Raw genomic sequence first — 24,640 nt, forward strand, 5'->3', positions numbered from 1 at the left:
TCCCACATTAAAATGATGATTTGGCTAGCTCCTTCCCATTTTTATTTCTTTATTTATTCATCTGTTCAACAAACATTTATAATGTAGACACTTAGTGCCAGGAACAGTTGGAGGCAGAAGCAAGTAAATCAAACGTCCCTCCATCGCATGACGTTTTCCTCCAGTGAAGAAGGCAGGCAATAAACACATGCACAGATAAATCAGGGCCAATGTGAAAGGTAGGAAGATGACCAGGGAGGCGGAATTGGCTGTGCCAGGTGAGGTGGTGTGGGAAAGCCTTTCTAAGGAGCTGAGGGGTGGGAGAAATCGCCTTCTAGGCAGAGCGAATGGCAGCAGCAAAGCCCTGGTACAGGAAAAAGCTGGGGGTGAGGATAAGGCTTTGGAATCCCAGGAAACCATTACAACCAGAAGTAAATTCACACTCTATTTTTTTCCCAAATGAAAGAAATAAAAGAGGCATTTTACAAGTAATTTATTTTATGCTTTTATATATATATATATATATATATATATATATATATATATATATACCCTTTACCCACAGAAAAACAATAGTAACAAAAATGAACAGACTCATTGTTTCTATTTAAATGTGATACAGGACTAATTTGAATGTGTATATTATTTTAGTCCAGTTTTAGAAGAAGTTGGGACTCACAAATGAAATTTGAATGAAATATTTGGGCAAACTCCTGAAGCACCTGCATGAAACTAGCCCCCAAACCTGCAATGTTACTTATAGTCCTTGGTTCACAGATGAAGAAACTGTGACCCAGAGAAGGGAAATGACCTTCCAAATCACATTAGTGAGTAGGTATGAGATCTGGGACCAGCCCAAGTCCCCAGACTCTGAGCTAAAATAATGTCTGCAGAAAGGATAAGAGTAGCTCTAAATCTGGCTCCCTGGTTGGATCGAGGCCCGTGGACCTTGCAGTGGAATTGGCCTTTCCTGAAAATGTAGTCATTTAGCTCGCTGACAGCCGCTCCCACTGGCTCGAGGCTGTCCCGTCTGTCAGGCACACAATGGCGTTAATCAGACTTTTGATCTTTTCTCCTGAGCTTAGCTGAACAGCACAGAATAACTGACCTCATTTTGTTTCATCACTTTCATTACTTTCTCGTTTCTTTTCTCACACAGGGAAGGACGTGCTGCCTTCGTTACCTCATTTTGCATGTTTAAGTACATGGCTCTGTACAGCATAATTCAGTATGTTGGTGTTCTGCTGCTCTACTGGGTATGACTTGGGACCTAGCCTCTTGGTTAGTGAGAACTGGGACAAGGGGCGGTGCACTCTCAACACGCAATGCCTTTTAAAGTGCAAATAGGAGATTGGAGCACTAACAGCCCCTCTAAAAATGATCTTTTATGTTTTGAAAATAAATCAGAAATAGATACATGCACACAGGAAAAGTTGTTGGTGTGAGTTCTCTGAGAGAGAATTATCTAGTGGTAGTTGCGGATCAGAAAGGAACACATCACTTTCTCTCTCGCTGTTGCTTTCACCTGCTTAGACCAGGTCTCTATCTTTCCAGTCCAATGTGGCTGTCCTCTTGCATACCACTCATTAAAGAGATGATTCTCTGATTGGGTGCTGGACTGTTTCAAAACTGACTCTCCCTGGAAAAATAAGGCCTGCTTATTAATGTTTGCCAATTTTAGTGGTGTAAATACTCCCACCATGGCTGGAGTCAAGTGATCCAGCTGAACATGGAGTTGGGGAGACAAGTACAATAGCATACTTTATGTAGTACTTGCACCATATAGATACAAGAGTTACAAATAATCTCAAGAACATAGATAACAGTAAAGTATAGGAAAATGATTGGGAAGTGCCAACTTTTGAGTACTTATTGCCTCTGTTTTCATTATAATTTATTTAATAGTAAATTTGTATTATTACAGGGATCCTCAAACGGCCCGCGGGCCACATGCAAATACAAATATTGTATTTGTTCCTGTTTTGTTTTTTTACTTCAAAATAAGATATGTGCAGTGTGCATAGGAATTTGTTCATAGTTTTTTTTTTTAAACTATAGTCTGGCCCTCCAATGGTCTGAGGGACAGTGAATTGGCCCCCTGTTTAAAAAGTTTGAGGACCCCTGATTTAAGATTTTATATAGGCTGTGTTTAATAACCAGGTCACACAATTTGTAAAAATCTAGCAATAGACTCTTATGAGCTAGTACAAGCCAGCATATTACTGACTCTCTGCACATAGGGATTTAAAAATTGACATATTGTACCACAAAAAACACACACATAGGTCTTGGGAGGGCTTTTACTATTTAACCGAACATAAAAGGAGAATATCCATGACTACTGCTTGTGGACTCAACATGTGTGGGCTTCTTATATTAGCTATCACAGAGAAAGGGAACTCTGTTTGTGCTGGAGATAACTAGATTTATCTCTATGTCTTTCCCTCTTGCTCCTGGTTTGAAAGTTTTAGCTCTGTTACCTTTGGATTACCTACGTCTTTTCCCACTCACTAATGAATGAACTGGAGAAGAAGTTATTTGTAGAGATTTGATTCTATTTTTAAATCACAATAACTCTTGCTCAAAACTAGAGTTAAACATAGGTCATCATTATGGCCTTTCCACCAAGGGGTAAGTTACTTGAAATATGTAAGACATAAAGAACATCAAGGTGCTTTATCAGGGACTTTCTATCAACATCCAAGAAAGCAAATAGTTGGTTCAGTTGTCATTTTCCATCAGTAAAATTTAGGTAAGATCACCACACGTTTGTCACTTGTTACTATTGGGAATGCACTCTTTTAGTGTCAGATGAAACCCCAACTTTTCTGCTAACAAGTAGAGAAGAGAGCAGAGATGAATCTGGGAGAGTGAGCTAGTCCCCTCAGCAAGGGGAGAGAGTGATGCACAAAGGACCCAGCCCAGAATGCACATGATTGGGGCCTCCTGGTTGGACAGGATTTCACAGCTTTGCCTTTGGCACTCCCACCAATATAAACAAGCCTCTGACCACACCATCTTCTAGGTAATTTACTTGACAATCCTAAATTGCCATGAGAAAGTGAATGCAATTGATGTCAAGCTTCATCCAGAAGGTCACAACTCTTTTGAGCTGTTTTCCTTTTTATTTTCAGGAGACCAACAGCCTGTCAAATTACCAGTTTCTGTTCCAGGATCTGGCCATTACAACTCTTATTGGTGCAACAAGTAAGAAGTTTTTAAATCTTTCTTCCCAGAGGTGCTCCCCAGAAGGCCCCCCAGGAGGGGAGGGCAGCAGCTGCAGAAGCTGTGATGTTTGACTTATTCCCAAAGGTGTATACAGAGAGGGAAAGAGGAAGCAATCCTCATTTTTGAGTGCTGAAAAAAGTGCTAGCAAAGGAAAAGCTGGCTAGTCATTTTGCTATTTTTCACAAAAGATGGAGCGTCCATAAAGGTCACGAAATATTAAAAAACAACACCTTGAAAATCAGAAATGCTGGCTTTGGTGTGCTTTTACTAGTAGGTATAGTTATAAGTGAAATGTGCTTACATATATCTTGTATGTTTTTCATCTCCAAATCCTAGCTTCACAAGATCTAGAACAGAGAAAGGTCCTCTTGCCATTAAGCCACTCCCACTCCCACCTTCTAACTAATAAATGAATGTCTTTACAATTTCCCTGCTATGGCATTTTCTTCCTACCCAAGCACTAACAATCATCTTTTCCAAATTCTCTGCTTTCCTCTCTGTTACATATAAATGCCAACAGCCCCACTTGTACTTTAAATCCTACCTCCCCTTACCTTCTTAAGAACTTTGTTCATGTAATAATCCCTTCCTCCATCATGGTCATCTTTTCTCTGGGCTACTGGATCATTCCCATCAGCATATAAATATATTTCCATACCTTCTTTTTTTAAAAGTTCTTCCTTGCCCAGCAGGCATGGATCAGTTGTTGAGCATTGCCCCAAGAACCAGGTTATGGTTCAATTCCTGGACAGGGCACATGCCCAGGTTTTGGGCTCAATCCCCAGTAGGGGGTGTGCAGGAGGCAGCCGATCAATGATTCTCTCTCATCATTGATGTTTCTATCTCTCTCCCCTTCTCTCTTCCTCTCTCTGAAATCAATAAATATATTTAAAAAATAAATAAAAGCTCTTCATTGATGAAAATCCACCACTATCTGCTGTCCCCCTTATTGTCAAACTTCCCAATTAGTTGTGTATGCCCACATTCTCCACTTGCCATCTCTAATTCTATCATTTCAATCAGCCAGATTCTAACATTTAAAGACATGAATTTGGATGCTTGGTCTGTGCTGATGTTTGGGAGGGGATAGAGTGGTAGATTGGCAAATGTTTAACAAATGGCTCCCCCCCAAAAAAAATATGATTTTACATATATGCACATAAATTTATCATAAACTTTACTGAAAAGAAAAATGTGTGGTGAACAATTTTCAAATAATAATCAAATATACAATGTCTTTCTTGTAAATTCCAGTCTGTCAATTAATTCTCACAAAATGCTTTCACTGAGTTTTACCAAATTCTCGTATCCATAGTCAACCTATGCTATTGATGACTGAATTAGTTTTCACATAAAACTTTCTTGACATTTTTCTTTCCCTGAATGACAAAACAACAAAAACTTATGTTGAAATTTTAGCCATCCATCAGCGATGCAAACAACTTATTTCTGAATTAGATAATGGTTTTTGAATGCTGGAAGAATATTTCCTCGGTAAAAAAAAGAAAAAATTTGTTCATGATGTAATGACTACAGACATGACACACTTTTAAGTGTACTCTCCATTATTAACTTCAAGAACATAGATAATTCTAAAATATAAAATAATTTAAAAGTTATCAGTTTTGAGTGTTCATTATCTTTGTTTTTTTAAAAAAATATATTTTATTGATTTTTTACAGAGAGGAAGGGAGAGGGATAGAGAGTTAGAAACATCGATGAGAGAGAAACATCAACCAGCTGCCTCCTGCACACCCCCTACTGGGGATGTGCCCGCAACCAAGGTACATGCCCTTGACCGGAATCGAACCTGGGACCCTTCAGTCCGCAGGCTGATGCTCTATCCACTGAGCCAAACCGATTAGGGCTATCTTTGTTTTTCATATATTTATTTAATTGTAAGTTTACATCCCTTATTTTTTATAATGGCTGCGTTTAATAATTGGCTTGCAAATTTAGCAGAAATTGGCCTTGGTGAGCCAGCTCCAGCCACCACTGGCTGGGAGGATGCATGCTACTGATGCATGAAAAGGTACAAGTCTCCCATTGCCTCTTTACACGCCTCAGGGTATTGCTTCCACATTATTTCTTCTTATATCTTCTCATCACAATCTTAACAACCATCATGCCAACTTATTTTAAAAACTTGTTCAAAGACTGTTTTTGGAGAACATGTTCACGGGGAGGGAACTACCATCATTGCTTCAGCAGCCACCTTACTGATGCTGCTCTTGTCAAGTCCATCAGTGACTTCCGTTGACGGCAATGGCCACTTCTCTTTCCTGATTGTGCTTGAATCTCTCAACAGCACACTCCTTCAGCAGAAGTTTTCTTCTCTTGGATCTGTGATACCACATACTCCTGGATTATCTATCACTTTGGTGAAGACAGTTTTCCCATTTCTTTTGCTGACCTCTGCTTCATTACCTGTCTTCTAACTTTTGAAATGTCACAAGTCTTCATTCCAATGTTCTTGGGTTCTTTTGTCTTTTCAATCTACACTGTCTGCCTAAGTGAATTCAACCAATCCTATGACTATACATGCTGATATATCCCAAATTTACATCCCATGCCTTGATGTCTGTCCTGAGCTCTGGAAATGTAGCTACTCAGCACCTAATGTTGGATATTTAACAGAATGTAGGCCTAGCATGCCCAAATAGAACTCTTTATTCTATCAGATCTTACAGCTAACAAAACCATTAAATATTTACTATTTAGTCTGTACTACTTCCTGAAATAGGTGTAAAAAAAAGCAGTAAAATGGAGTAAATATTGTCAAGAGAGCAATGCAAAATGGAACAGGGAGGCCTCTAGGAAGCGGAGCTAACTCACCTCCCTCCATATGAAAGTGAACTTTTGAACTGAGCTAAACTACAAATGGCTACATCCTGAATTGGCTCTGCATCACTGAACTCTCTATTAAGAAATAACAATTTCACCTAGAAACAATTAATCATGTATAGCATAGCGCAAGTCTGCCTGCCAGCACCTATCACAACTCTCTCAAAACAGCTTGTATAACTCCTTTGGAAACCCCACATTTTTCTGTCTTTCCCTTGGCACACAATCAGGTTTCTACCCAAATCTGTGTGCCATAAATTTCATTTCCTAAGGCCTCAAATAAAGCTTTTGTTTGCCTTGCTGTTCTTGGTCAACATTAATTGATATTGGCACTTGAAATATGTCAGTGAAAAAAACACACACAAATAAAATTCCTTAAAATAGCATCACTAATCTACCTAGTTATTCAAAGATCTGGAATTATCCTTAATTTCTCTCTTTCTTTTTTTTTAGCCTTCACATACAATACATATGAAATTCCTATTGACTCTACCTCCAAAAAATATTCTATATCCCTTCTCTCCATCTCTATTGTAGCCACTGTCACAAATCATTGTCACTTCTCCTGTAGATCACTGCAATAACCATACAACTGTCTTGCTTCCACTCTTATTGCCCTCCCCTCACTTCCATTTACCTTTTAAACAGCGATAAGAGTGCTAGTTTCTTTTTTAATTTAAATATTGTTGTCATATTCTTGCTTACAATGCTCAAGTGGCTTCTCATTTCCACTAAGGGCAAAGCTTCCATAATTTATTTTTGCCCACTTCTCCAACTTCATGTCTAACCACATTGCTACTTGTGTACTATTCCAGGCACCCCAGTCTTTCTGTCTCTTGAGCATTGCCAAGTTGTGGTCATCTCCGCACCTTTGATTTTGCTATTTCCTTTGCCCAAACTACTTTCTCTTTAGATCCTCATGTGACTTTGACTTTCCTTTATTACTCAGATTTTAGCTCAAATGTCACCACGTCATAAAGGTCACTTTAAACAATGACCAAGCCAGTTATTCTGTAGCACACAATTCTGCTTTATTTTTTCACAGTACTTGTCACAATCTGAAAGTATGATATTTATCTGTTTTATTTGTTTTTCCTGCCTCCCCTCACCCAGAGTGTGCACTTCATGAGAGTAGCACCTTGTCTGCCTTGATCACTGCTGTCTTCCCAGTACTTCTAATAGAGCCTGACTTAGCAGAGGAGTTCATTAAACACTTGCTAAATCTATTGAAAGAACACTCTTGGACGGTCCTTATCGTTAACAGAGTTCTCTTCACATCAGGCCAAATCTATCTCTGTGTAAGTTTCCCCATCACAGTTCTGCCATTTGGGGAGGCACAGCATAGTCTGAATTCCTCCCCAGGACAGTCTTTCAGATATTTGAAAACAATTCTCATTTCTTCTATGATAACAAGCATCTCCAGGGTTTTTCTATTTTATATATATCCTATACTAGAGGCCCGGTGCATGAAATTCATGCACTCAGGTGGGGGAGAAGGTCCCTCAGCCTGGCCTGCGCCCTCTTGCAGTCCAGGAGCCCTTGGGGGATGTCCAACTGATGGCTTAGGCCCGCTCCCTGGCCTCAGACATTGTTAGTGCTGCCACGGAGGCGGGAGAGGCTCCCACCACCGCTGCTATGCTCACCAGCTGTGAGCCTGGCTTCTGGCTGAGCAGCACTCCCCCTGGTGGTCAGTGCACATCATAGCGACCAGTCATTCCACCATTCAGTCAATTTGTATATTAGCCTTTTATTATATAGGATAATAAAAGCCTAATATGCTTAGTGTCTGGTCATCCAGTCATCTGTTCAACCAATCAAAGCATAATTTGCTAATGATATGCTAAGGCCGCTCAACCACTCACTATGATGTGCACTGACCACCAGGGAGCAGTCAACCAATCGCTATGATGTGCACTGACCACTAGGGGGCAGATGCTCCAACCGGAAGTTTAGCTTGCTGCTGGGGTCTGGCTGATTGGGACTGAGCAAGATGGGCCGGACATGCCCTGGAACCCTCCTGCAGCCCCTCCCTCCAGCTGGCCCCACCCCTGATGGGGTCACACCCGTGCACGAATTTGAGAGGAAGGGAGAAGGAGAGAGAGACAGAAACATCAATGATGAGAGAGAATCATTGATCATTGATTGGCTGCCTCTTGCATGCCCCTCACACTGGGATCCAGCCCGCAATTTGGTCATGTGCCCTGACCGGGAATCAAACTCCTGACCTTCTGGTTCATAGGTCAGTGCTCAACAACTGATCCATGCCAGTCAGGCTCAGGTAGTGTTTTGACAGAGATTTCCTTGAACTCTGTCAGTTTAAAAAATATGAACGAAGAAAAACCTCCCCCAATCTTTGCAGATTGGTTCTGTGCCAGGCACTTCATCACTTAGCCAAGCTTGTGTTGAGTCTAGAGATCATCCAGAGCTGAAAGCATAGGAGTTTTCTGGTCATTTCTGAGCATGTGTCTTGTCCTGGTCATGTACATGGCTTTCCATATTCCCCCAGTACGCACAGGTGATGGTGAATACCACAATCTCCCAAAGAAACTTTAGCTTTTCTTTCCAGGCTTTAGGCATTTATTTTATGTGTCATCTTTTGCCTCAGTGACTGCAGGTAGTTTGTTAACCTTGCAATGCTTTGGAGCAGTGCATGCTGCTTTCCCACCCCAAGTAAGTTTTGCATTAGGTGAAACAGAGATGAGCACCTTGCACCAGGGCTTCAGGAGTCCCCAGACAATTTAGAACAGACATGCAGGATAATCTGTGGATAAAGTCTGCTCTTCCCTCTCTATAATAAGGAACAGGGTCTCCCACCTGATATGTGTGCTACTATCTTCACGTTTGTAACTGAACTGGGGGGAGGGAGGCAATGGCAGGTAAAAATGCACAAGAGTTTTCCTAATATTTTCAAGTTGCCTTTTTCTTGATTCAGCATTTGTTTGGATGCTGTAAACCTTTGTCTATTTTTCAAAGTTCTGACAAAGTTGGTTCTTACAGTTTCTGCTTGTTTTTCAATGTTTTTAATGGAGGGATGGGATCTGGGAGCTGCTTACTCTGCTATTTTGCTGATGTCCTCATAGTTTAATTTCTTAAGTATTTGAAAGCATTACATCTTAGTGACTGCATGTTGTTCCATTATATAGATGTGCCACAATTGATGCTGTGATTAACATCTTTCTATATTTCTGATATTTTTTTAGAATAGGATAAAATTCCAGAAGTGGAATAACTATATGAAAAGTTATGAAATGTTTTCAGTCTCTTCATATTCTATGACAAAGTGCCCTTCAGAAGGTTTTTATCAATTTATATTCCCACACGCAGTATAAGAAAAGTGTGCATTTAATACTCCCTCACCTATAATGTAATAGTCTTTGCCAATTTAATAGACACAGAAAGGGCATCTTGTGGTTGTTTTATGTCTGCTGCCTTACCAATTTCTCAAATGACTTCAGTTTGAATCTACTATTGTATTGTTCATTCAGTTTGTGATGTACTTTGATTTGTCAATTTCCTCAGATATGTGGGCCCAAGAAGTTACACTGTTTTTCTAAAGAAGAATGTAACATTTCCCTGCTCTCATATATATAACACTTGAATTTATTTTACAGTGAATTTGAATGGTGCCTACCCCAAGCTAGTGCCTTTCAGACCTGTGGGAAGGCTGATCTCCCCACCTTTGCTGCTCTCTGTGATTTTCAACATACTTCTCAGCCTGGCCATGCAGACTGTGGGCTTCATTCTGGTTCAGAGGCAGCCTTGGTACAACATGGGGATGCACAGGTAGGGTCACAGACTTGATGCCAGCTTCCCACTCTCTAATTTCTATCACACATCACATGGCCCATACGGCAGGAGGCAACTGAGTCTTCATTCTGCCAAAGGATTTGGCTTCCTTTAGTCCCTTGGGTACTTTTCCAGCGACCTTCGTTTCTCTGTGATACAGTTTGATAGTAACATTCATTGGCACTCATCTTTGCCTGTCTTAGATGATCCTCTATGACCATCTTTTCTATCAAGGCTGACCATGCATTGTAGTTTGCTTGGATATCCCCAGTTTAAGCCTGATAGCCAATGACATTATTAATATCTTTTCTTTGCTCATTCAAATCTGTACCTGCTGAATGATAAATTATGTGGTCACTCTTATATATATTTAGAGATATTAAGACACCAGGGGAAAGATTCATGATGTACTCATCTCTCTCTCCCACATAGCATTAATATACATGATTGGTGCTCAATTTTTTAAATAAATAACTTGGATATATCTATCTAATCTATCATTTATCTATCTATCCAAAACATGGCTCTATCTGTGCTGGTTTCTTTCTCCTTATTTTTCAGTATATTCTTTCCCAAAGTTCTGGCAATTATAGAAACACTGAGGCCATGGAGTCTTGCACGTATTCTCCATAAGTGTCTGTCATCTTACTTCATTGGCTTCTTTGGTTTCCTTTTTAGTGCCTGCACCGTGCAAAATAAAAGCATTTCAAATTTAACCATGCCACCAACTGCTCCAGGAAAAGTTGAAAGTAATGATGGCTTCCCAAGTTTTGAGAACACAACTATATGGTTCTTGGGAACAATCAACTGCATTATTGTGGCTCTTATCTTCTCTAAAGGAAAACCATTTAGGCAGCCGACCTATAAAAACTGTGAGTAGAATCGTACAGGGTCAGAGGTGAGAGGTCATTGGAGAGGAAGGCACACATGCCTGGGTCATTCAGGGAGCCGCTGCAGAGTTGGCACGTATTCAGGGTCTCCTGATTTCCACTCCAGGTTGCTGTAAAACACATTGTGCAGCCTCATTTTGTGGTCTTTTGTTCCCTCCCTCAAAGCTGTATGAAATGCTAAGGCTTCTTTATCCACCTCTTACTTTCACCAGAAGTCTGTCTCTAGGTGTCTTTTCATGGGATCACTCCACACTGGAAAGACTCATTTATTTCTCTGCTTGTCATTATTCATCCTGGAGGAGGTAGGGAGGAGGCACACAGCACTCAGTTGCAACAGGTCTCCTGCCATGAAGACAATGGGCAGGTTGGCATCATGTGGTTGGCCGGCTGGGAGTGGGTTCAGCCTGGAGGAACCTGACTACAGAGTTGTGGAGGCTCTTGGCCAAAGCATCTCCTACGTCCTTACATTCCGAGCTGGGAACAGAGTGTGTGTTAGAAATATGGGACCCGCTTTCAGGATATTTATTTGGACACCATCACTACCCCCCTCTAATCGGAAAAATTTAGAAGCATAAGTTGAAAAATCAATATCCTCATAAAAGTTTGTTCAGAGAAAATTATGTTGCCCTTCTTCTTGGGATGACAAAGCAATAGAATGCTGACCTCTACATGATTGCAATTAAAACATGTATATTTACAGCCATCCTTTTCCCCCAGAAAAAGATTTGAGGTGGATGATTTGCATTAAAGACACTCATATACTTGAATGCCTTCAAGGCATTTATTCTGTAATAACAAAAAAAACTTCTTGTAATAATCTAAGTGTACATCGTCAATGTTACCCTCTATCTATTGCCACTTGCCTCAAGGACATGCATAGACATTTTAGAGGTGAGACCCATTGCATAGAAATGAGTACTTTCCATTGATTATGCTGTGTTTGGATGTGGAAATCAAGTAAATTTAATCAGCATTAATCTAGAATATATCTTTCAATAGATGTGACACTCTATATTCTGATTTCTCTAAATGATAGCTTGTGTTTTTATTTCCTCAGATATATTTGTCCTTGTGCTGATTGTACAGCTGGCTGTGTGTCTATTCATCCTATTTGCTGATATTCCAGATTTATATAGGCGTTTGGATGTAAGTCTTATCTCTGGGATATGGTGCTGTTTATAGTTATTTAACACCCTGAATTCAAAAAGCAGGTCATGACTGCAATTGACATGGATTCTTGGACACCAATTGTTCTTTTAGGACAGTTTTTTAAAATGCTGAATTTATTCATATTTTTTATTTAAGCTGGTCTAGTATTGATTTCAAGTATTTCAAGAGCATTAAACACTTTTCTTTTATATTTTATTGATTTTTTTACAGAGAGAAAGGGAGAGGGATAGAGAGTTAGAAACATTGATGAGAGAGAAACATAAATCAGCTGCCTCCTGCATACTCCCCATTGGGGATGTGCCCGCAACCAAGGTACATGCCCTTGACTGGAATCGAACCTGGGACCCTTGAGTCCGCAGGCCGGTGCTCTATCCACTGAACCAAACCGGTAGGGGCAAACACTTTTCTTTTAAAGGATTCCCTTTAAGATTGGAAAATCTATTTATACATTTTTTCAAATGTGAGAGAATTTCCCCCTAAATGCTTCTGTTTTGCGGCTGTTTAAAACAGAATTGCCTATAACACTTTTTCAGTTAATTCTTAAATTTGTATTTACATCTTTCTTGTTTATCTCTTTAGAAATGTATTTTTCTGATGTTCATACTTAATGTCAGCAAAACTTACTTTAAAAAAAAGCCATGAACTCTCTTAGATTTTTGTTACAACTTTGAAATGTTATAAGAGAAATTTTATAAGTACAAGCAAGGGAAAGTAATATATTTTGATTCTCCTAACCCAGCCGTGGGCAAACTACAGCCCTCGGGCCGGATCCGGCCCATTTGAAATGAATAAAACTAAAAAAAAAAAAAGACCGTACCCTTTTATGTAATGATGTTTACTTTGAATTTATATTAGTTCACACAAACACTCCATCCATGCTTTTGTTCCGGCCCTCCGGTCCAGTTTAAGAACCCATTGTGGCCCTCAAGTCAAAAAGTTTGCCCACCCCTGTCTAACCTATCCTACATTTCAAATAGAAGTTAAGCATTACTAAATGTCTTTTAGACCACTAAATAGAAAGCAGAGAGAAGATCAGAGAAACTGAGTTTTTTTTTCACTTAGTGCTTTGCAGACCTGCTCCCTTCCTCTCTGACTCAAAGACAAGTTTCACAAGGGCCAAGATCCTATCTCATTTGTTCTTGTATAGACAGTGCCTTGCCTAACAAATGGGTACAAAATGGCAACAAATGACTGGCGGATGGTTGTATGTCAGTTTCCTAAATGTAGACAAGCACTTGGAGCACACAGTGTATTCCAAACCAATAGTACCTTCAGAAACCCAGTGTGACATAAACTAGTGATACATTTAGTTTTTGTTTTTATAATTGCACTAGAGGCCTGATGCACAAAATTCATGAAATAGTAGGCCTTCCTTCCCTTGGCTGCTGGCACCGGCTTCCCTCTGCTACCCGGTATCCAGGCTTGCTTCCCTCTGGCTGCCTGCAAGCACCCGGGACCCCGGCTTCCCTCGGGCCCTGGCTTCATCTGGAAGGACGTCTGGAATGATGTCCAGAATGACGTCTGGTCTAATTAGAATATTACTCTTTTATTATTATAGAGTACTGTGGTTAACACTGTAATTGCCACTGTTGTTAAGTGTCTTCATAAATTACATTAAGTACTTATGAAGATAGTCTTTGTCCTTTAGTTTTCCAAGTGGGTTAAAACTCTGTAGCCCTGCAGAAGTGAGGATTAAGACATGTTGGGCTTAGTCACACTCTTTAATAGTGAGCACTCTAACTGGGAGGCTCAGTCCCCTTGGCATAACGAAATAAGGAACATATTTGGTTGGAAGGGAACATGTGTGAAGTCACTGCCAGCATGATGGCAAAGGATTCTGCAAAGAATGATTGCTTACTCTAAAAATAGTCACTTTTCTTATTAGTGCATAAAATTGTGAGTACATTTTAGAAATGTGAATATGCAGACAGGGAAAATTATAATATTGTTACTTTATCCTTTCATCTTTGAAAATGCATATATTATAAAAAATGTGCACTCTCTGATTTATGAAATTTATTTTCTTTAAAATGAAATCATGAGGTTTTACAACCTAGTTATTGCTCATTTAAAAAAATGCATGAATTTTTTTTAAAAGAGAGGATATATTCACATAGTTTAAAATTCAAAAGTTAAAGTTATGTAGGGGAAAAAAATCTTCCTTCTTTCTTTGTTCCCCAGCTACCAGTTCTCCTTTCTGGAGGCAACTGATGACACCAGTTTATTTTACATAATTTCAGACATATTTTGGGATATTTACACAAATATATGAATTTGTATGTGTCTTATATGTATATTCTGCCATATTGTTACACAAATAATAGCAAACTATTACATTTGTCCAGGTCTTCTGAAATAGAGATGTCAAGGTGAGATGAGATGTGTAAGAAAGTTACTGGAGGGATTGCCTATGGAAGAAAAAATTCAGGAAGCTAGAGGAGGTGCAGAGGGTACTACACTAGGTGGTCTGACCTCTGTGAAGCAGAGAGGGAAGGAAGGTGGGGTAGGTGAGTAGTTTCAGACTATAGCACAGTTATAAGAAAGTTGGGCCAAAGTTGCTCATCAGAGGTGTCTAGTATCTCCAGAATGAATGTGATTGGAAGCCTGCTGCCCTCAGTTTTATTAGCCTCGAGCAGCCCGTGGAAGTGTGGCCTTAGGGTGAATGAATTCTGCATCTAGCAGCTGGGGCACCTGTTATTTATCCTCTGGGCAGCAGATTGGAGTGTAGCCTAGTCCTGGATGCCACAATCACAGCAATAGTCCTGCACTTTGTTCTTTTGTGTAACAGTCTATTTTGCTAATTGATCCATATCAGTACATAAAAGGTCCTCATTGTTTTTTATACTAATGTAGTATTTCACTATCCTATCTAATAAAAGACAAAAAGAGTAATTGACCCTACCTTCGCTATGCTTCCCATTGGCTAATCAGCGAGATATGCAAATTAACCACCAACAAAGATGGCGGCCAGCAGCCATGCAGCTGAAGTGAGCAGGAGGCTTGCTTGCTCCAGTAATGGAGGAAGCCAAGGTTCCCCGCCTGCCGCGGCCCGGCTCTGAGCTCCAAAAACAACAAATTTTCAATTATAGAAGCTAAACAAACCCCAGATACCTGCTTTCAGCAGGCCGTGGTCTCAGAGCTGCAGTGAGCAGGAGCCAGCTCTCAGATCCAGTGACAGCAACAAAGTTTCAATTATAGAAGGTAAATAAATCCCAGAATAAAAAAAAAAAAAGAAAAAAGGAGAGGCTGGGAGCTTCAGTCACTGGCCAGCCTGAAAATGGCCCTCAGCCCCTCACCCAGACTGGCCAGGCACCCCAGTGGGGACCCCCACCCTAAAGGGGGTGTGACCAGCTGCAAACACCCATCAGCTCCTCACCCAGGCTGGCCAGGCACCCAAGCGGGACCCCCACCCTGATCCAGGACACCCTTCAGGGAAAACCAGACGGCCCCCACCCGTGCACCAGGCCTCTATCCTATATAGTAAAAGGGTAATATGCAAACTGACCCTAACAGCAGAAAGACTGGGAATGACTGGTCACTATGACACTGACCACCAGGGGGTAGACGCTCAATGCAGGAGATGCCCCCTGGTGGTCAGTGCGCTCCCACAGGGGGAGCTCTGCTCAGCCACAAGCCAGGCTGATGGCTGCCAGTACAGTGGTGGTGGTGGGAGCCTCTCCTGCCTCCTCAGCAGCGCTAAGGATGTCCGACTGCAGCTTAGGTCTGCTCCCCGCTGGCAAGTGGACATCCCCTGAGGGCTGCCGGGCTGCCAGAGGGATGTCTGATTGCCAGCTTATGCCCAATCCCCCGGGGAGCAGGCCTAAGCCAGCAGGTGGTCATCCCCCGAGGGGTCCCAGACTGCGAGAGGGCAGAGGCCAGGCTGAGGGACCCCCCCGCCCCGAGTGCACAAATTTTTGTGCACTGGGCCTCTAATATATATATATATACATGCCACAATGTATGTGTAGTCCCTCTATTGATCAACATTTAGATTTCAAATTTTTTACTATTGCAAACAAAGCTGCAATAAAATAACCTTATACATATACTAGAGGCCTGGTGCACGAAACTCATGCATGGTGGGGGGGTCCCTCAGCCCAGCCTGCAATGACGCCAGTGTCCCGCGCCCTGGCCTCTGACCTGAGGCCCCTCCCCTCCCTCCATGCAGCCAGGGAGTGGATGCTGGGCTAGTGTCACCGAGGGCAAAGTGAGCCCAGCGTCCCGCGCCCAGACTTCTGGCCAGAAGCCCCTCCCCTTCCTCCACGCAACTGGGGCACAGACGCTGGGCTCACATTGCCAGGGCGACACCACCAGCATCCCACCCCAGCCACTATGGGTGCCGCCATCTTTGTTGTGGAGTGATGGTTAATTTGCATATTACTCTTTTATTAGATAGGATCATTCCAACCAAGTACAAGTACATCTCTAGGGTAAATTCCTAGAAATGAATTTGAACTTTAAATTTTAATAGCATGTCCCTCCATAGAGCTGTACCAGTCTTTATTCTCACCAGTGTAAAGGCAATGTAAGAGGCAGTGCTGGGTACAGTGCAATTGGCTGTGTTTCTCTTATTCATTCATTCATCCATTTACTATCCATATATAACGTATCTATCTTGAGCCTGGGGAGGGGCTAGGGAAGATAGAGAGGAAGTGGGAAAAGAGACAGGTAGTGGCATGTGTGCCCTCAGAGTCTCCTGGGAGTACAGCCACATCCCTGTATTCCCTCATGGAAACAAAACAACACAAGCAAACAAAAAATACTTTTACTATTATTTTTTGTTGTAAGGTGACCAGACTTATTTTAGGAAATTTAGAAATTACAGAGAAAAAAGAAGAAAGGAAGGAAGATTAAAAAAAAAAAAGTAGCTATCATAGTCCCCAAATCACTGGCATCATTGGGTATAATTTTTCCACACTGTTTTCTGTGCATACATGCATAGAAATACTTACATACATAAAACATACCTCTTATACATGTGTATAACATGTACACACATGTATGTGTCTATTGCATATGTGATTTGTAATCTATGAAAGTGTATACTGTAAACACGTGAACATTTTCCAGCATATATTTGTCTTCAGACTAACTGTGCTTCATCTCCTGCCAGTTGCTCTGCACTCCTATCCTGTGGAGGGTCTGCATTGTCATTATGCTCAGCTGCAATTTCATCGTGTCCCTTATTGTGGAGGTAAGTGCCCTGAGGCTGCTGATCACTGGTGTGTGTGTGTGTGTGTGTGTGTGTGTGTGTGTGTGTGTGAGACATTTTAGGGGAGTCTGCAAAAGGAAGAACAGCTTTAGCCGACAAGGCTCAGCAATGCAAGGGGCTCCCTTCCTTGGTGACATGAGCAACAGTGCTTTCCTCTGATGAGCTCAAAACAAGGTGTTTGTGTTCCCACCTGTAAAGTGGATCTGGGAGACTAGAACTATGATCGCTAAGGTACTGTTCATTTCTTTCTTTTCTTTCTTTTTTTTGGTGGGGGGGAGGGCGGGTCCTGTTTATTTCTAAAATTGACAAACAAAGGCCCAACTCAGTTCATTTTTTGAAATTTTACCTTTTAAAATTTACTTTTTAAAAGTGTACAATTTAGTGATTTTTAGTATTTTTATTGAGTTGTGCAACCATCACCACTATCTAATTCTGGAACATTCTCATCACCCCCAAAAAGATCCTGTCGCATTAGCAGTCACTCCACACCTCCCCTTCTTCCTCCTTCAGCCCCTGTTAACCACTAATTTATTTTCTGTCTCTATGGATTTGCCTATTCTGGACATTTCATATAAAGGGAATCATACAATACGTGGCCTTTTGTGTCTGGCTTCTTTGACTTAAGAACTTGTATCATTTTTACTGTACAGATGGGAAATGAGATTCCTAGTGAGCTTTTGCTGGCTTTTATTCTTCAGCTCCCATTTCCTCACTGTAATGAGCTTGTACCCGCCCTCATCTGTGCTATGTGGTTCCCTCTGTCCTCCTTCAGTACTTTTGGACACAATCTCCATTCTTCAAAACTTACTGTTAGTCAGGAGGGGTGCCCCCCCGAAAGGCATGTCAAAGGAGAGGTGAGCTGCAGGACCCTATCTGTCCCCATTCCCACCCTCATTACAAAGGCAGGCTTGTTCCAGCGAGGCGGCGTCATGGAGGGCTGAGGGCACTATAGCCTTATGTCCCACAGTATTTTGTAGGCAGAACTCAACAAACCTACCTTACTGAGCAGGGTAAAGATTGCACAGGAACGGGTGGTAGAATAAGACAAAGAATAGGGTACTGGAGCTTCTCTCTCTATGACCAAGTTTGAGGGCTTCTCAAGGTGACTAGACACAGGAATCAACTGGAGGGCTTGTTAAAACACAATTGTCCACCCTGCCCCCAACTTTCATGATCCAGTAGGTCTTGAGCAGGCACACACTTTCATTTCCCAGGTTTCCTGGTGATTCTGGTGCTGCTAGTTCAGGGATCACACACTGAGAAGCACTGTGCTACAGCATATGGTTTCCAAAGCCACCGAGTTAATGAAAGAGCATCATCAGGGGTGTCCTCATAATGAATTGCGGAAGATAGTCCTTTCCCTTTAAAGGAATATGTATCTTGTCCCTGTCCACAATCACATTATTTCCTCTGTCTAGTACCTCTTTTCCACTCCTGCGTGTTGAAATGCTATGCTGGTAATACTATCAACAATAAAAAATATATACTTTTAAAAAAAGTTAAGTTAAAAAAATGCTCATCTAGCCTCAATGGCATAGCTGTAGGATTATGCTCTTCATGAATCTTTCTAGATGCCTCACTCAGTTAGGCAAGGAACAAAAGTCAACTAACAGTGGTTTAAACAATAAAGATATGTATTGACTCATTTAAGAAGATTGGAGGTAAGTGGCTTCAGGGCTGGTTTAGTGACTGGGTGTCATGGGAGATCCACATTCTTTTACCTTTCTGTCCCAGTAGCCTTAGAACTTGGTCTTTCATGTCTGTGCTTGTTGCTTATGGCACCCAGATAGCTTCTGCACAGCTGGGCATTGCATCTGTTTTCAGTGCAGGGAAAAAAGGAAGGGAGGCACCAGCAAGTTTTTTCCTTCAAGTATGAATCTGTTACCAGTGAACAAAAAAAATCCGACAGCCCACCTGCAGGCTTTTGCTTATGCTCATTGGTTATAACTGTGTCTCACTGGCATCCTGAGTAGAAAAGGATTCTGGGAAAGTGGATTTGTACCAAAACGTAAGACAGATTGGCTTAGACTCTGTGTTTGTTTGTTTTTCCTTTTAGGCAAGCAGGGAAGAGTTGGGAGGAATGAGTTGTAGGGGTAACAGAGCAACACGGTCTGCTGCAGTCCCCTTGCAGGAAGCCATTCCACAGTCAGCATAGTTGCAGTTAGAAGCATAAGCCGGAGGTAGTTTACCTATGTTTGAATCCTGGCTTCACCCTTTCTTGCTCCCCGACTTAAGGCAGTACTTGCTACTCCACTTCTCTGTATCTCTGTTTCCTCACTTGTAAAATAGTATAATAATGACACATTACCTCAAGGGTTACTGTGAGCATGAAATGTGAACAGTGAAAAGCATGTAGTAAGTAATCTTAGTAGATATAAGCTACGATTATTCTATTATCTCTGTGGTACTTATCATTTCTTACTTTGTATCTACCAATCATTCAGGTATTCGTGTATTCATTCACTCATTCCACAAGCATTTCTTGACCATGTGCCATATCCTAGGGCACAATGCCAGCTGATGGAGAGGGTGATTTAATACTCATGGAAGATAAAGTTTCTCCGCTGCTTCTTATGTTGAGTGAGAAATTGAGACACTTGTGGTGTCTAGTGTGTGTTCACAGCAGCTCTACACTGAGAAATAGCATTGTAGGGTTCCAAGTTCTACTTTGAGTCTCCTCCATGAAGTTACCCGTCCTCTGCTGTCAGTACATACTCAGGAATAAACCCAAGCCATTTGAGTCTTTGTAGAGCAAGCATGTCAAATTCAAAGATTAACATGGGCCAAATAAACGAGGCATGTGGCCCACAGGCTGCAAGTTTGACATGTTTGTTGTAGAGTGATAGGACAGATGATCTCTCAGGACTTCTGTTTTATTTTTTGATGAAGTCAGTTATAATGGAGAATCCCTGCCTCATAAGGTGAGCCTAGCAGAGTAGGTAAAGGCCCCAGACTATTAGGGATGCAGCAAGATGTCTTCCTCAGGTAGCTCTAGATATGTCTCACACAAGATAATAAGGATTCCTAGGATGGGCTGTGCTAACTCCATACTAACTTGTCAGGCTATGGCAGAGATGATCCAGAGAGGTATTGAGCATGGGAGATGGCTGGCTTCCTTTTGCAGAGTCCTGAGTATTGTCTGGTCTGCTGAGAGGTTTAACCCTAACCTTAATTTTAGAGCATCCCGACAAACAAACCGATTTGAACAAGACCTTACCCTTATTTTGCCAATTTGTATGATCTAACCTTCAGCTGAGAGACAGAGGAGCTAAATTTATAGCTTTAATCCCTCTCCCTTTTTATTATCTACTAGAGGCCAGGTGCATGAAATTTGTGCACTGGGAGGGGGAGGGGTCCCTCAGCCCAGTCTGTGCCCTCTCATAGTCTGGGAGCCCTGCAATTAATCACCCCAAAGAGGTAGGCCCTGCCCATCCAGCCAGGGCTCCACGATGGATCACCCCCGCAGAGGGAGGCCCCGCCCACCCGCCGCAGCCGCAGATCACCTCCCTCTTTGGGGCAATCATGGATCCCCCTAGTTGATCGCTTGTCCTGCCAGCCAGTGGCCTGGGCCTCCCTCTGCAGGGCAATCATGGGGTGATGGCCGGGCCCCTGACCAATGGTATTGCACCCACCTTGGCTGGCCTGGCGCCAGTAGGTGTCATAACGTGTTGTTCAGATGGTTGTTCTGCTGTTCAGCCATTAGGTTGATTTGCATATTATGCTTTTATTATTATAGATGTGTTTGTATGTATATATATGTGTGAATTATTTGAGAACTCATGAGAAATTTTTTTAAGGTTTTTTTGTTTGTTTGTTTTAGGAATGGCATCTTATCAAGGCATTTCTTTTGTTTCTAGCTCTGAATTTAATTTACAATGTAGAGTGACAGGACAGATTATCTCTCAGGCCTTCAGTTTTCTTTTCCAGAATAGCAGAGTGATATTTCATCATACATCTAGAACTGTGAAAAAGCTCAAGGCACGGTGTAGAGCACTAAAGTCTTTCTGTGTGTGTGTTGATTTGTTTCGGTGTTTTGTTTAAAGCCTGCTAAGATTTCCAGAAGGTAAGTTAGATTTTAAAACCACTAATTGGATACCCATGATACTGCCTTTTCCCAGCTCCAAGGAGAACTACTGCTTTCTTGTTAAATTAAGGAGGACAAAAGCCTTGCTGTAGGAAAGTAGAATAACAGGTCTGGCTAGGTGAGCCCTGAGGTTTGCAAGGTTGATGAAATGCTGTGTGGATCTTAGCCTGCTAGCGAATGATCCGTTTTTATAGGAAGGTTCAGACGAGTTGTTCTCTATTATTTCCATGGGCAATGGGTGGATTTCAGGAAAACTACTATCTCTGGCAAAGTTCCTTGTAGAATACTACAGAATTAACTCTTTCAGTTCAACAAAGATATCTTTGATAGACACCAAAACCAGTTCTAATTCTGTGGGACAGCTTGGTTCCTCATATTTTTTTTGGCTTTGTTTCTTTCATAACTTCTAAGATGGTCAACCTTTGTGACTGTTAGGGAGCAGAAGGAGTTCGTTCACGGCGCTAGCAGAGCCAAACACTAGACCCTGAGAATTGCAGTGGAGAAAGATTGTCTACTTTATTGATGAACGAAATCACCCAGGAGAACAGGAAATGAATGCTCAAAAGCCTGAACTCCCTTGTTATGTGTAGGTTACAGATCATACAGGGCAAAAATCACAAGACACGGTGGGTTAGGGGTTCACAGTCCTGCTGGAAGCTGATTGGTCGGAGGTGAGGTAAGGGTAATAAATTATTTCTTCAGGCCTTGAGGACAGCTCTGAGGTCTTTTCCAGTGTCCCTCTGCTGGTCTCATAGGAAAGCAGCCAGGAGATGGTTCCATCCTGGGCTCAGGAACTGAAACATAACTTAGGTCATGATGTTACCTTTAGAGGTCTGGGCCTTGTGATCATTAGTCAGGTCTAGGCAACTGTCTTCTGCTGCCTCAGGGGTTGCTATTATCCAGGGAAAGGATAGGTCTTTGAGGGGTATAGACCCACAGAGAGAGATATTATTTCTAGAGGTTGGTTTCAAAAGCTAAATTTAATCAAAGTCATAAGGACCCTCAGTTTCATGACTACACATGATAAAAATGATAATACCCTCCCATGCACTCTGTATTGTAACTTATATCTTGGACTCTATTCCAGGCTAAGTCTAACTCACGAATTAAAATGGCAGCCCAAAATGTTTCTACAGAGAGGTATCCGGTAGTCTTAAAAATACATTGTAATTATTTGTAGGTGAAGGTTAGAGGTATATGTGAACAGAGCCACAGTGCACAGCCTGTTAAATGACTAGTTCAGAGAGTAGAAAAGGGAAGTAGGAGCTGTGCCATGCCCTGCATTGTGAGGGGAGTTATATAATCCTTATGACACACCTGTGGAAAGATTTATTATTTCTAATTACTGAGTCTCTGATAGGGTAATTAATTTGTCCATAGTAGGTGTCAGAGCTGGAATTAAAACCCAGATCTGTTCAATTTCAAGGCTGTGGCCCATGTTTCAATTTCACTGACCTCTGTTCTTAACTATGCAGTGATGTGCCAGGGTATACCAAAGCCTCACCATGCATGTGGCACATCTTTCTATAGAGTCCATTTCAGTTGGTGGTGAGTAATTTTAAATGCCACTTTATATTAAATCAAATATGGATGTGGTGTGAAATGGACTGTGACATTTGAATGATTTTAAATGTTAGGGGGACCGTAGTACATATCAAAGAAACCTGGTACTGTCCATTAATCTCTATATTTCCTGACCCTATGGTTTTAAATTTAATTTCTATATGAGATTCAGAAGAAATTTCATCCTTGAGGCAGACTACTTCAAGCTATGTTTCCAGATTCTTGAAAGCATGTACTTCACTCTTCTCCCAGAAGAGTTCTGTAAGTGGAAAGGTTTGAGAACCGATCATGTGAAACCACCTTGGATTTGTTTGTCTAGCCCTGCAGTTCTTTGTCAAGCTGGGCCTTGGCAGCCAGTGTAGTAGTGTCTTTCTAGAGTCCATGGGGGCCATAACCTGGAAACACTTGACCTCTGGTTGTAAAGAGCAACTCTTTTATTTTGCAGGAGGCCATTATTGAAAACCGAGCCCTATGGATGACAATCAAAAGGTACTTTGGCTATCGATCAAAAAGCCAGTATCGGATATGGCAGCGGGCCTTGGCAAATGACCCTACTTGGCCCCCACTGAACCAAATGTCTCCCTCTGACCTGCCGGAGTGTGGCAAGGAAGTGTCTTACAGCAACCCGGTGTTTGAGAGCAACGAGGAACAACTCTGAAGGCAATGGGATACTCAAGTTGAGAAAACATAGAAACAATGACAAAAGGGACCAGTTTCAACGATATTTTTTAAGCAATGAGACTCTTACAATATCAGCAGGAATTTTTGGAATCAAGCACCTGTTCAATCGTGGTGACAAATTAAAGTCTGTTTGAAAAAATACTTTCTGCCGAGCAGAACTCTGCCCCAGGAGAGTGCCTTTCTCTTGGCCTCTGCAAGTATTGGATGTGTTCAGTGAATCGAGACTGGGCCAAGGATGATGATGGGCCAAGAGACTGGAAAGCTAAAGGAGATGTACTCTTTCATCTTAGATAATATATTTTTTAAATGAGTTGAGGGAAAGTAGCACTATGTATAGTCATAGAATCATAGCATGTTAAAGATCAGTTTTGAGTTCTTATTTCATTGATGGAGAAACAAATGTGTGGAAACCATCACACAGTCTTCACTATCTGGCTTCCTTCCCTTTGCAGTACTTTTCAGATTTGAGACATTTCTTTCTACTTCTGGCCTTCTCCACGTATTAGTAAGGATTGCCTAAGCTGATGCTGCAGTAACAAACAACTCCCATATCTCAGTGACTTAACACACAAGTTCTTTTTCTTGGTTCAGATGACTCTTTAGAAGAGAGGTGACTGCTCCAATCGGATGGCTCCGTCCACCCAACACAAAGACGCGAGAGGGAAGGAAGAGAATGGAGATCAAACAAGGGTTCTTCACTGCCTGAGCCCAAGAGTGGCACATATGTCTTCCACCACTCACATCTCATTAACTGGGGGTGGCAGAGGAACTAGGGAGTACAGTCTCCTGTATTTAGGGTTGGCTTCATGGGCATATGACCTGTGCTGTCACACAGGGCCCCTGCTTTGACATGTGGGGCCCGCTCTTGGTTTAATGCCCTGCCGTTGTCATCTTTAAATTATTTGAATAAAGGTTGTTACATTTTCATTTCGTGCTGGGTCCCACAAATTGTGTAGTTGGTCCAGCCTGTATTCCTGGAAAAGAAGGGAACATTGCACATATCAAAGAGTCCTTGTACTACCCACTAATCTCTAAATTTCCTGGCCCTATGAACTTTTGAGTTTTAATAACCCTCCTCACACATGCCCGACTCCAGGAATGTTTATTCCTCTGCTCTGTTATTTTTTTATACAAGTTAGTCTTGTGCTACAACATGTTACCATTGATGTAAGTCTTTACACAGCCTACATATTTCTTAGGTTT

The 24,640-nt window shown here is 41.7% G+C and overlaps 1 protein-coding gene across 1 annotated transcript in view; it reads left to right on the forward strand.

The window, feature by feature from the left end:
- The window catches only part of ATP13A4 (ATPase 13A4), a 111,305-nt gene extending 86,941 nt beyond the window's left edge, over positions 1-24,364 (forward strand). The window contains exons 24-30 of the mRNA XM_023750553.1: positions 1,139-1,235; positions 3,114-3,186; positions 9,663-9,834; positions 10,516-10,709; positions 11,785-11,873; positions 17,011-17,091; positions 23,202-24,364. Of these exons, the coding sequence (XP_023606321.1) occupies positions 1,139-1,235; positions 3,114-3,186; positions 9,663-9,834; positions 10,516-10,709; positions 11,785-11,873; positions 17,011-17,091; positions 23,202-23,414 (919 nt within the window). The 3' untranslated portion in view covers positions 23,415-24,364. The remainder of the gene's footprint in view (positions 1-1,138; positions 1,236-3,113; positions 3,187-9,662; positions 9,835-10,515; positions 10,710-11,784; positions 11,874-17,010; positions 17,092-23,201) is intronic.
- Positions 24,365-24,640: the final 276 nt, after the last annotated feature.

Source organism: Myotis lucifugus, unplaced genomic scaffold (genome assembly GCF_000147115.1).
Source record: "Myotis lucifugus unplaced genomic scaffold, Myoluc2.0 scaffold_14, whole genome shotgun sequence".
NCBI classification, from domain to species: Eukaryota; Metazoa; Chordata; class Mammalia; order Chiroptera; family Vespertilionidae; genus Myotis; species Myotis lucifugus.